General features: G+C 54.0%; 1 protein-coding gene across 2 annotated transcripts; it reads left to right on the top strand.

Moving 5' to 3' along the window:
* Positions 1-3304: 3304 nt before the first annotated feature.
* Positions 3305-11840, top strand: LOC125357495 (cytochrome P450 2D17-like). Of its 2 annotated transcripts, none has more exons than XM_048354457.1 (9): positions 3305-3839; positions 8966-9137; positions 9362-9511; positions 9592-9752; positions 10188-10364; positions 10499-10640; positions 10774-10961; positions 11348-11489; positions 11590-11840. In XM_048354457.1, exons 1-9 carry the CDS (start codon positions 3522-3524, stop codon positions 11766-11768), a joined length of 1629 nt encoding a protein of 542 aa, XP_048210414.1. In that variant the 5' UTR covers positions 3305-3521; the 3' UTR covers positions 11769-11840. The 2 variants fall into 2 exon arrangements, with proteins under 2 accessions (XP_048210414.1, XP_048210423.1); XM_048354466.1 differs by lacking the exon at positions 3305-3839 and adding an exon at positions 7425-7686.

Here is an 11840-nt window from a genome sequence, read left to right on the forward strand (position 1 = left end):
GTTACTAAGGAGGAAGAGATCTGAGGATCACAGTTCTAAGCCAGCTTGGATAGAAAACATCTGTAAGACTCTTTTTGTTGTTGTTTCTTTTTTTGCCAGTCCTGGGCCTTGAACTCAGGGCCTGAGCACTGTCCCTGGCTTCATTTTGCTCAAGGCTAGCACTCTGCCACTTGAGCTACAGCACCGTTTCTGACCGTTTTCTGTATATGTGGTACTGGGGAATCGAACCCAGGGCTTCATGTATAAGAGGCAAGCACTCTTGCCACTAGGCCATATTCCCAGCCCTGTAAGACTCTTATCTCCAATAAACTTAAAAAAAAAAAGCCAAATATGGAACTGTGGCTCAAGTGTAGAATGCTAGCCTTGAGCAAAAAAGCTCAGACAACCCTTAGGTCCTGAGTTCAACGACTAGTACCAAAAAAGAGGCACCAGAGGGTCTGTGGAAAAGAATGGTGCAAGTGGCAAAGGAGATGTCAGGAATACTTCCTCACTTGCACATGCCCATCATCGACGGGGGTGGGGTGGGGTGGGGGAGCCGCAGGATTCTTTGAGCCCTCGGTATCTGCCTGGCATGAACAGCGGTGCTACTCTGTTTACCCTGTGTAACCTCGGCCTGGGTTTTTTTGGTCATAGCTACCATTTGAGCCATGCTTCCACTTCTTGCCTTTTGCTGGTTAACTGGAGATAAAAAAAAAAAATCTCACAGATCTGTCTTCTGGGCTGTCTTGGAACTGTGATCCTTAGTTCTCAGCCTCCTGAGTAACTAAGATTACAGGTGTGAGCCACCAGTGCCTGATTCAGATTGTATGTATTTCTATTGTAGAATTAATGCCATTAACATTCCTCCTGGAGTCCAAACTGTTGAATTCATTCAACACAATCGCCTCAAAAATATCCTATAATCCTAGCTACTCAGGAGGCTGAGAGATTCTTTTCTCCAGTTAACCACCAGAAAACTGGAAGTAGAGCTGTGGCTGAAAGTAGTAAAGTACTAGTGATACAATGGGATTTTATCACAAAAGCCATGGGACATCATTATTGATGTACTGTTGCAATCAGCTTGGTAGTACTTGTTGTTGATCGCTGCATCAATATTCCTAGAGGAGGGTGGTCTTCAGTTTTCTTTCCTGATAGTCTTTGACACTGGAGTGAGAATAATGTTGGTCCTATAGATACCTTCACAAGGAGTCTCTGTGCTTCAGATTTGGAGAAGGCTGAGAGGACTGCCTTTAAATGTTACATCCACATTGCTGTACAACCAGTCCATAGTCTGCAGAACTTTTTCATCTGGTAAAACTGCAACTACTTTAAACAACTCCCAGGAAGCTGGTCTTGCTCACCCCCCTCCCCCCCAACATGGTCTTCCTGACCTATTTCTAGAGTACTCCACTGCTTGTGATCTCTTGTTCCCTCTGGTGCCAGCCTGTGGGATTGCAGCTCCAAAGGCTCCTGCCTGGCAAGAACAGGTCCCACGCTCCTTTCTGCTCCTCCAGAGGAGCCAGGAATTGGGTGTTTTCTCCCAGTGGTACAGCTGGCCAGGCAAGGAGAACGACAAAGGCCCAGAAGATGCAAGAACATTCTTGATCCTTCTGGCTCTGTGCTCCTAAGTAGTTTTTTGTTTGTTTGTTTGTTTTTGGCCAGTCCTGGCCTGGGACTCAGAGCCTGAGCACTGTCCCTGGCTTCTTTTTGCTCAAGGCCAGCACTCTGCCACCTGAGCCACAGCGCCACTTCTGGCCATTTTCTATATATGTGGTGCTGTAGAATCGAACCCAGGGCTTCGTGTATACGAGGCAAGCACTATTGCCACTAGGCCATTCCCAGCCCCAACCTAAGTAGTTCTTTTTTTAAAAAATTATTTATTAATTAAATAAAAAAAAATTTTTTGGCCAGTCCTGGGCCTTGGACTCAGGGCCTGAGCACTGTCCCTGGCTTCTTCCCGCTCAAGGCTAGCACTCTGCCACTTGAGCCACAGCGCCGCTTCTGGCCGTTTTCTGTATATGTGGTGCTGGGGAATCGAACCTAGGGCCTCGTGTATCTGAGGCAGGCACTCTTGCCACTAGGCTATATCCCCAGCCCTAAATAAAAATTTTTGACAAGGTGTTGTGCACAAGGGGTACAGTTACATAGTAGGGCAGTGTATACATTTCTTGTGATATCTTACACCCTGTTTTTCTTTCCCTTCCCTAGGTCAGGTAGACATATATACAATACACAGTGTACCAAGAACATATACAGTAGCCACGTGGCCTATGCCAAAGAAAATTCGCCTAGGGCTTTAAATGTAATGTCGACATTAGACAATATGTCAACAATAGTCTTATATGAACATACATACAAAGCTTTTGAGCTATTGTGATCCACTGAGGTCTATTCCTAAGTAGTTCTTGAACTCTCACGAAGGTGTTGGAGTCAAGAGCTAGTGACTCACATACATAATTTAGCTACTCTGGAGGCTGAGATCTGAGAATCGAGGTTCAGACCCAGCACAGGCAGATAAGAGAGGCTAATTAACCAGCAAAAAGCCTCTGTGAACCTATGGATCTGTGGATCCGTTTTTTAGAGTACTAGCTGTGCACAAAAAAAAGCTGAGCTACAGTGCAAGGCCCAGCATCCAAGCCCCAGTGCCACTACACACACACACACACACACACACACACACACACACACACACACTTCAGTGTTCAGGTCCCATAGGACCCTTTAAGGGTAGAAGGACTTACAGTTCCTAGAGTTCCACCTTGCTACAAAATTGTGAAGCACTCTGCCTCAGGTGGCATCCTCCAAAGAGCCCACCGGTGCCCAGTGCGTTCCACCCCACGACATAGGAGGTCCCATGTAGGGAGAGGGCATATTCGAGTGTAGTTTAATGAGAGCCCTTGCTCCATTTCTAGACTGTCTTGTACAGAGCTCAGCGTGTGCTTCAGGTGTGGCCCTGCTGAGGTGTGGTGACTTTGACCTCACTAATGTGCTTTCTTCTATGCCCTGGGGACACAAGGACACCTGTCCTGATGCCTGTGGGGGTGGTTAAAGAGTTAACACGGGCAGTGTGCCACTCTTGGGGCTGGAATTCAGGGCCTGAGCACTGCTCTTTAGCTTTTTGCTCAAAGCTGGCACACTACCACTTAGGTCACACCTCCATTTGTAGCTTTTTGGTGGTCAGTTGAAGGTAAGAGTCTCGTGGACATTTTTGCCCATGCTTAGTTCAAACCAGACTTCAGGCTCCTGAGTAGCTAGGATTACAGGTATGGGCCACCACAGCCCAGCTTAGCCACATTTTTTTTTCACACTTCTTCAGGATCATGCACCTTGAGGCAGGTATCTACCTGTCTTTTGCACCAATTCTGCTAATACTCAGTACAGTACAACCGGTATGTCCAGTTTTTGTGAAATAGCTCTCCGGTGTCCCTGCCTGCCCCTCCCCCCCATGTAAGTCCCTACAGTAGAGTTGCAGGGAACTCGAGCCTACACCTGGACTACCCTGCCGGCTCCTCCTCCTCCTCGTGGCTCACAAACAACAGAACATGGCTGACATCAGAAGACACTGCAGCTTCAGCTCCTTTCTGAGGGAACATCCCAGTCTGGTCCAATGTCCAGGATATAGTAAAAACATGCTACCTGGTCCCGAGTGGCTGGAGCAGTGTGCCCAGAGGAGTTCCATGACACTGCTGAGAGAGAAAGCACTGTGGGCCATCGCCGTGGCCATCTTCCTGCTCCTGGTGGACCTGATGCACCAGCGCCAACGCTGGGCTGCTCGCTACCCGCCAGGCCCTGTGCCACTGCCATGGCTGGGCAACCTGCTGCACGTGGATTTCCAGAACCTTCCGTACTGCTTCTACAAGGTGAGGGGCTAGACATGGGCTACAGAGATTATAGGGACACATGGGAACATATGGCGTTGGTGAAGCCACAGACTGAACAAGACTTTCCATGGCCCAAGTAGAACAGGAACCCAGGGCCCTTATGATTCTCCCAGTGAGGGGCCAGGGTGCTGGGCAGTGTTTCATTTGGACATCAGGTGGAAGGAGGTGCAATGACCTCTTAAATCTCCTTCTGCCGTGGTGTCTTGGGTTTCATACTCCCACCTACGAATGTCTCTTTTCTTGTACTGTGGGGTGGTAGGGGGTCCTAGGACAGTCTTGTGGCTCTGTCTGGTGGTAGATGCACAGTCAGGTCTGAATTGATTGCTCTGCCCCACCCCAGCACCAAGACACCAGATCTCAAGCTGGGGTATAGCCGTATAGCATATTGGTGGAATGTTGCCTGGCATAAAGAACACCCTGGAATTGATCACCAGCACAGCAAAATGAGAAAGAAGTGAGGGAATGAGACTGGGAGGGAGGGAAGAGAAGACTCTAGATTGGAACTATGCCATGATCAACCCGAGTCAATGTCTGAGCATTGAACCTGCATCCTGTTGTCTGGCAGTGCCCTCCTCTGACCAGAACCTCAGTCCTTTGCCCACAGCTATGGTACTGCCTCGGGGATGTGTTTCCTAGCAAACACAAGGCCTGGGTTTGATTTCTACTACCACAAAAATAAGAATAAAAACAACTGATACTACTTATAACATGTATGAATCTTGAGGGCCCCCCCCCCTTTTTCAGTGAGAGTCAAAAAAGACAAGTTTATGACTCACTTCTTTGTGATGTCGAATTCATGAAGTAGCAGGTAGTGTGGTGATTGCTAGTGGCTAGGCAGAAGAGGGAGGAGGAGCTGTTGTCTGATGGGTACAAGCACCAGTGTTCCCAGATCTGAGCTGGGCAGTGACAGTGGTGACACATTGTGAATGCACTTGAGAACCCTGAATGTTTCACTGAAAGATGACAAGAAGGACTGGGTGCCAGAAGCTCACAACCATTATTCTAGCTTAATTTGAAGCCAGCCCAGGCAGGAAAATCCATGAGACTCTTATCTCCAATTGTCCACCAAAAAGCCAGAAGTGGAGCTGTGGCTCAAGTGGGAGAGTGCTGACCCAATCCTCAGACCCTGATCTCAAGACCCATGAACAGAGATGGGGGGGTTGGAAATGTGGAGATGGGGAGGGGATGCCTGGGAGTATAGTTTCTTACTGACCACCTGCTGTGTGTCTGGGCTCACCGATCTAAGGTGTAATGTAAGTTCTAGGACCAGAACAAAAGTGGAGTAAAGCTGGTCAGTGTTAGGAAACTCCTCTCCCCCACATTATCGTCAAACATGCAGTCACTATTTGGACCAGACTATGCAACAGAGCTTCTTTCATTTTTTTCTTTCTTTCTTTCTTTTTTTTTTTTTTTTTTGCCAGTCCTGGGGCTTGAACTCAGGGCCTGAGCACTGTCCCTGGCTTCTTTTTGCTCAAAGCTAGCACTCTACCGCTTGAGCCACAGCGCCACTTCTGGCTTTTTCTGTGTATGTGGTGCTGAGGAATCGAACCCAGTGCTTCATGTATTGGAGATGAACACTCTACCACTAGGCCACATTCCTAGCCCGCAACAGAGCTTCCTTAGCTTAGGGAAACAGGCCTAACTTTCCAGAACAAATGTCAGACTCCTGATGAGCCACAAAGTCTGGCAGCATTCTGGCATCTTTCCTGATATGACTGTCTCTCTATGCCTGGGGCTATGACCACACCCACAGGTTAATGTCAGCAGTGGGTAGGGGCGGGGCCTAGGGCCCTGTCAGTCTGCCTCCAGAGGGAAGGGGCATAAAGACTGGATGAGTTTCCCTGGTGGTGGGAAGCCCGGAATGCTCGTTTTCCTGTCCTTCCCTCTGCATCTTCCTGACATTGACTAGGGTTTCATGGGCGAGAAAGGGGCAGCTGAGCAGCAGAACTCTGGGCCTTGCACTCTAGCTCAGCCTTTTTTTGCACACTAGTTTTCTGCAAGCTGATCCACAGAAGCTTTTTGCTGGTTAATTAGCCTAAGAGTCTCTCTTATCTGCCTATGCTGGGTCTGAACCTCAATTTTCAGATCTCAGCCTCCAGAGTAGCTAAATTCTGTGTGTGAGTCACTGGCCCTTGACTCCAACACCTTCGTGAGAGTTCCAAGAACTACTTAGGAGGCACAGAGCCAGAAGGATCAAGAATGTTCTTGCATCTTCTGGGCCTTTGTTGTCCTCCTTGCCTGGCACAGCTGTACCACTGGGAGGAAACACCCAATGCCTGGCTCCTCGGGAGGAACAGAAAGGAGGGTGGGACCTCTGTCCTGTTCTGGTTTGTGTGGATGCCAGGCTAGAGCCTGTGGAGCTGCAATCCCACAAGCTGGCACCAGAGGGAACAGAGATGACAAGCAGGGGAATACTCAGAAATAGACCAGGAAGACCTCGGGGAGCAAGACCGGCCTCCTGGGTAGTCAGTTTTCTGGGAAGTTTTAGACATCAGTGGGGACCTCAGAACACCCATCTCCACAGGTGGCATGGGAGGCACTGGCCCTTTTCCTGTCCTGGACACCTTGGGTTGTCTTCACATTTCAGCCACTGGAACAGGGCTTCTGTGAGATATATCTCTCTCTCTCCCTTCTCTCTCCCCTCCCCCCTCTCTCTCTCGCCAGTCCTGGGGCTTGGACTCAGGGCCTGGGCACTGTTCTTGGCTTCTTTTGCTCAAGGCTAGCACTCTACCACTTGAGCCACACACAGCGCCACTTCCAGGTTTTTCTGTTTATGTGGTACTGAGAGGAATCAAACCCAGGGCTTCATGCATGGTAGCCAAGCACTCTACCACTAAGCCACATCCCCAGCCCCCACTTCCAGCTTTTTGGTGGTTATCTTAGAGATAAGAGTCTCACAGACATTACTGCCAAGATGGCTCTGAATGGCTGTATCCTCTTCTGAGATGGCTGTGATGTCCGTGCCCTGGTGATGGGTGGTGTGGACCATATTACCAAGTGTTGCCAGCCAGGTGTGGTTTGCTGACATCACTGATCGCGGAGCTTGTGCAGTGGCCACGTCCAGGCCGTCTTGTGCAGAGCTCTGCACGTGTTTCAGACGTGAGCCCTGGGGCTGTGTGGTGACTCTGACCTCGTTAACGTGCTTCCTTCTATGTCTTGGGGACACAAGGCTGCCTGTCCTGATGGCTGTGGGCACAACAGCATGAGGGACGGTGCTGAGTCATGAGTGTCGGTCCTTGTGCTCACAGCTTGGCTATTTCTCATGATCACCACATCCTACACACCGGCCCCTGGCACAAGGAGGGCACTGCCTGGGTTTCCATCTCCCTTAAAAGCAGAGCCGTCAGCTGGCTGCCCCTTCCACCCCTCCCTCCCGTCACAGTGCCCAGCGTGGCACAGCCTGCCGGGATGGGCAGCTTATTCCCACCTCAGTGCTCAGTCCCCTTCCCCGGTGGCACGGGAAGGACAGGACCTTTGGCTGGCCTCCTACCCCTCCTGCTTACACAATCAGCACCAACGTGGCTGAGGGGGGCAAAGGGCAGCCTCGGCTCATTTAAAAGGGAACAACCAGGCTGGCGAAGCACACAAGGTGTGTGACAGTGTCCTGCCCAGGCCTCGTTGCTGGAGTCCGGTGAGCAGTGAGCCAGCCATGGAGCTGCTGATGGGGTCTGTGGCCATGGCCGTGGCCATCTTCCTGCTCCTGGTGGACCTGATGCACAGGCGCCAACGCTGGGCTGCTCGCTACCCGCCAGGCCCTGTGCCACTGCCAGGGCTGGGCACCCTGCTGCACGTGGATTTCGAGAACCTTCCATACTGCTTCTACAAGGTGAGGAGCTGATGGTGGGCAGCAGAGGGCCCGTGGAAGCCCACAGAGACAGTGCTGGGACGCCGCAGGCCACACAGGTAGCTGAGTCCTGGAAGATGAAGGGGCTTCCTGGGGAGGGGCACCGTGGGGCCTGATGGCAGTCTGGACTTTCCAAGACCCAAGTGTGGCAGGTCAAGGCCGGGGGTGAGCTGTGACAGCGAGTTTGGGGTACAGTTGTACAGAGCGGAAGTCATGTGCTCCCCTGGTCCTTCCAGACTCTCCGAGGAGCGAGGGGCAAGGCACTGGGCAGCATTCCAGTAGTACGTCAGGTGGAGACAGGTGCAGCGACCCCTTGAATCTCATGCTCCCGGGAGCCCGAGTTTCCTCCTCCACGTAGGGGACACTTAGGGTCCTGTGACTGTTTCACAAATCTGGCCTATTGTTCCTGGGCAGTCACTGCTGAGGTGATTCTGCCACTCCAGCCCCAGCGTGAGGACGCCAGGATTCAGCCTGGAGATGGCGCTTAGCAGCAGAGCACTAGCCAGGCATAGTGGAAGCTCTGGGCATAGGGGAAAAAAAATAGAACACACCATTATCCTTGCCCTGCCCAGTCTGGGTCCTTAGGCTTCTGTACCAAGCCTGGATCCTGCAGTCTGGCACCAGAAGCCCTCCATTGACTGTTGGGGATTCAGCTTGGCACTGAGGGGGGAAGGGCGATGAGAGCGATCCCAAGACGCTGCCCTTCCCCCCGCCCTGGGGCAGTGTGGAAGTTAGCCACACCTATCTCCTTCTGGGTCCGGAACTGGAGGGAGTAGCTCTGAAACCAGCCGCCCACCTCTCGCCAGCGAGCACGTGTGCCCCCTTTGCACGGGCAGTACCCAGAGGGCGGTACTATGGGAAGTGACGTTAGCCCATGTGGGATGTGGGAGGTCCTAGGGAGCTGCTCTTGGATGGACAAGCTCACCAGCCTATCGTTAGTTCCTGGCCAATCCCCCCCTTTCCTCGTCGTCATTGCTATATGACTGTTAGCCCCTCCCTTGAATAAACAGATTGCCCTCTGAGGCTTCTCCGAGACCCGTGCGAGCCTGGCTTCCTTGGTGGGTATAGGAAGGGGGAGAAAAGGGGTCTTGCCTGGCCACGTGCACCTGAGGCTTGCCCGTGTTCCACCACTCCATCTTGGCCTGCCTGCAGGTCAGGCAGCCAGGGGAGAGGGTGGAAAGGGAATAAGCTTAGCATCCCCGCACCAGGGGAGGTAAATCTAGCCCAGCAATTGACCAGTGCCCTGATGCTCTGCCTGCAGCTACAGCATCGGTTCGGGGACGTGTTCAGCCTACAGTTGGCCTGGAAGCCAGTGGTTGTGGTGAATGGGCTGGAGGCCGTGCGTGAGGCACTGGTGACCTGTGGCGAGGACACCTCAGATCGCCCACCGATGCCCATCTATGAACACCTGGGCTTCGGACCAAGGTCCAAAGGTAAAGAGCCTCCTAGCTGGGCAATGGGACTGTGACAAAGGAAAAACAGGCCCTTGTGGGGACAGCAGGGAGGAGAAGGGCTGTCAAATGATACGAGGCAATCCAGCCAGAGTAGACCATGCAGGCACACAGGAGTGTTCTGACAGGAAGGGCCTGTCTTGGGTATGGAGGTGAGCATTCTGCCATCTGTACAAGGTCACACGCACCTGTCCACTCTTCCCCAGGGGTGATCCTGGCGCCCTATGCGCAGGCCTGGCGTGAACAGCGACGCTTCACCTTGTCCACCCTGCGGAACTTTGGCCTCGGCAAGAAATCGCTGGAGCAATGGGTGACCGAAGAGGCTGGCTGCCTGTGTGCAGCCATCGCTGACCAGGGTGATCCAGGTAACACCAGGAGGAAACAAGGTTTGCAGGGGGTGTGGTAGAGGATTTCCTCATTCCTCCCTTTCTCCCAGGCCGCCCCTTCAGCCCCAAGGGCCTCCTGAGCAAGGCTGTGTGTAACGTGATCGCCTCCCTCATCTATGCCCGCCGCTTCGAGTACGAAGACGCCAGTCTAGACAGAATGTTGGAGATGGTTGAAAAGTTTGTGAGGGAGGACACCGGCTTCCTCCCTGAGGTGTGGGCAGACTGCAGGGCTGACTCCAGGCAGCTCCAGGGGAGAATTTGCATATGGTGCCATGGGGAAAGGGCCTGGAGATGGGGAAACTCGTTTGTCTTTTTTTCTTCCCTTTGGTACTGAGGATCGAACCCAGGACGTTGCACTTGCTAGGCAAGTGCTTTGCCACTGAGCTACATCCCAGCCCGAGATGGGGAAACTTGACAGTAGAACGGGACGGAGTCCTGGGGTCAGAGGGCTCTGAAGGGGGACAGTCTGCACCCATGTCCCCTGTGGAGATATTCCTCTGGCAGCCAGGGCTTTAAGAGAGCAAGGAGAAGGAGCCAGTGACCAGAAGGGGCCAGAGAGGGCTTGCATCCACCTGGACGACACAAGGGTGGAGAATGGCCCCCCTGTACCGTGAACACAGATGGACCCCGCCCTCTGCTCCCACAGTTTCTGAACGCGGTCCCCGCGCTCCTGCGCATCCCAGGGTTGCCTGGCAAGGTCTTCCCTGGACAGAAGGCCTTCATGGCCCTGCTGGATGGGCTGCTCACAGAGCACAGCATGACCCGGGACCCCCATGAGCCGCCCCGAGACCTGACCGACGCCTTCCTGGCTGAGGTGGAGAAGGTGAGGTGTGGCCGCCCCTACCCCACAGGGCTGAGGGAGGTGAGGCCAGGCTCCAGGCTGGTGGGAGACAGTGGGGGCGCTGTGGGGCCTTGTCCTCTGCTGCCTTAGCCCAGAGCCACCTTGTTCTTTCCCAGGCCAAGGGGAACCCCGAGAGCAGCTTCAATGAGGACAACCTGCGCGTGGTGGTGGCTGACCTTTTCAGTGCGGGAATGGTGACCACATCCACCACGCTGTCCTGGGCCCTGCTGCTCATGATCTTGCACCCGGATGTGCAGGGTGAGCCAGCTGGGCTGGGGGGGAGGGAGAGGCAGGAAGAGTGGCATCAGGACTGGGCCTTGGCACAGAGGCTGAGGCAGGTCCGTGGCCCAGGCGCAGGGACTGACGGCTGTGGCCCTGCTTGTCCACGCAGGCCGCGTGCAGCAGGAGATCGACGAGGTGATCGGGCAGGGGCGGCAGCCAGAGTTGGCGGACCAGGCCCGCATGCCCTTCACAAGCGCCGTGATCCACGAGGTGCAGCGCTTTGCCGACATTATCCCAACGAATTTGCCCCACATGACGTCCCGTGATGTGGAAGTGCAGGGCTTCCTCATCCCTAAGGTAGGTCCAGTCATCCCGGCCCAGTCATTGAGGTACAAGGACAGGAAAGACGTAAATCACCTGACCCCACGTTGCTGAGTTGCCAACAGGATGGATTGAGGTGTGAGCCTTGAAAAACCACTCAGGGCCAACTTTGCCCCTAGAGCCTGGGTAGAGGACAACAAATGATCGGCCAGTGGTGGAGGAACCATTGCATGCAGTGACAGTTGGTAGAGGGACTCCAAGCTTGTCACTTGGCCCTGTCACTGCACCAGAGGTGGTTCTGAACAGCATCCGGGGTTGAGGGTCAGGTGAATGGATGCGCACCTACGCTAGGGCAGTGGCCTCGTGTGTGGTGTGAGGGTCTCCGTGTCCATGGCCTCCGTCACCACGCACTTCCCCCCCAGGGCACCACTCTGATCACCAACCTGTCCTCGGTGCTGAAGGACGAGCGCGTCTGGGAGCAGCCCTTCCGCTTCCACCCCGAGCACTTCCTGGACGCCCAGGGCCGCTTTGTGAAGCCCGAGGCCTTCATGCCCTTCTCAGCAGGTGCGCGGGGCGCAGGGCCCGGCTCCCTGTCCCCTGGCCAGGTGCCTGGGCCGTGGGCTCCGGACCCCAGCTGACCACGCTCCACTCGTGTCCCCCGCAGGCCGCCGCGCATGCCTGGGGGAGCCGCTGGCGCGCATGGAGCTCTTCCTCTTCTTCACCTGCCTCCTGCAGCGCTTCAGCTTCTCGGTGCCCGCCGGCCAGCCCCGGCCCAGCATCTACAGGGTCTTCTCCTTGCCCCTTGCCCCATGCCCATACCAGCTCTGTGCTGTGCCACGCTAGGAAGAACACCCCATCCTGAATCTGCCCCCAGGAGCTGTCACAATGCACAATAAACCAGTGTTTTGGCTGCCA

The sequence above is a fragment of the Perognathus longimembris genome, chromosome 1 (assembly GCF_023159225.1).
Source record: "Perognathus longimembris pacificus isolate PPM17 chromosome 1, ASM2315922v1, whole genome shotgun sequence".
NCBI lineage: Eukaryota > Metazoa > Chordata > Mammalia > Rodentia > Heteromyidae > Perognathus > Perognathus longimembris.

Bases quoted from the DNA above. Each gene is read 5' to 3' on its own strand.
- LOC125357495 (XM_048354457.1), top strand. From the start codon at position 3,522: ATGGCTGACATCAGAAGACACTGCAGCTTCAGCTCCTTTCTGAGGGAA. The intron at 9,512-9,591 runs GTGATCCAGGTA...CCTTTCTCCCAG, and splicing joins TGCAGCCATCGCTGACCAGG to GCCGCCCCTTCAGCCCCAAG. The intron at 10,962-11,347 runs GTAGGTCCAGTC...CTTCCCCCCCAG, and splicing joins AGGGCTTCCTCATCCCTAAG to GGCACCACTCTGATCACCAA.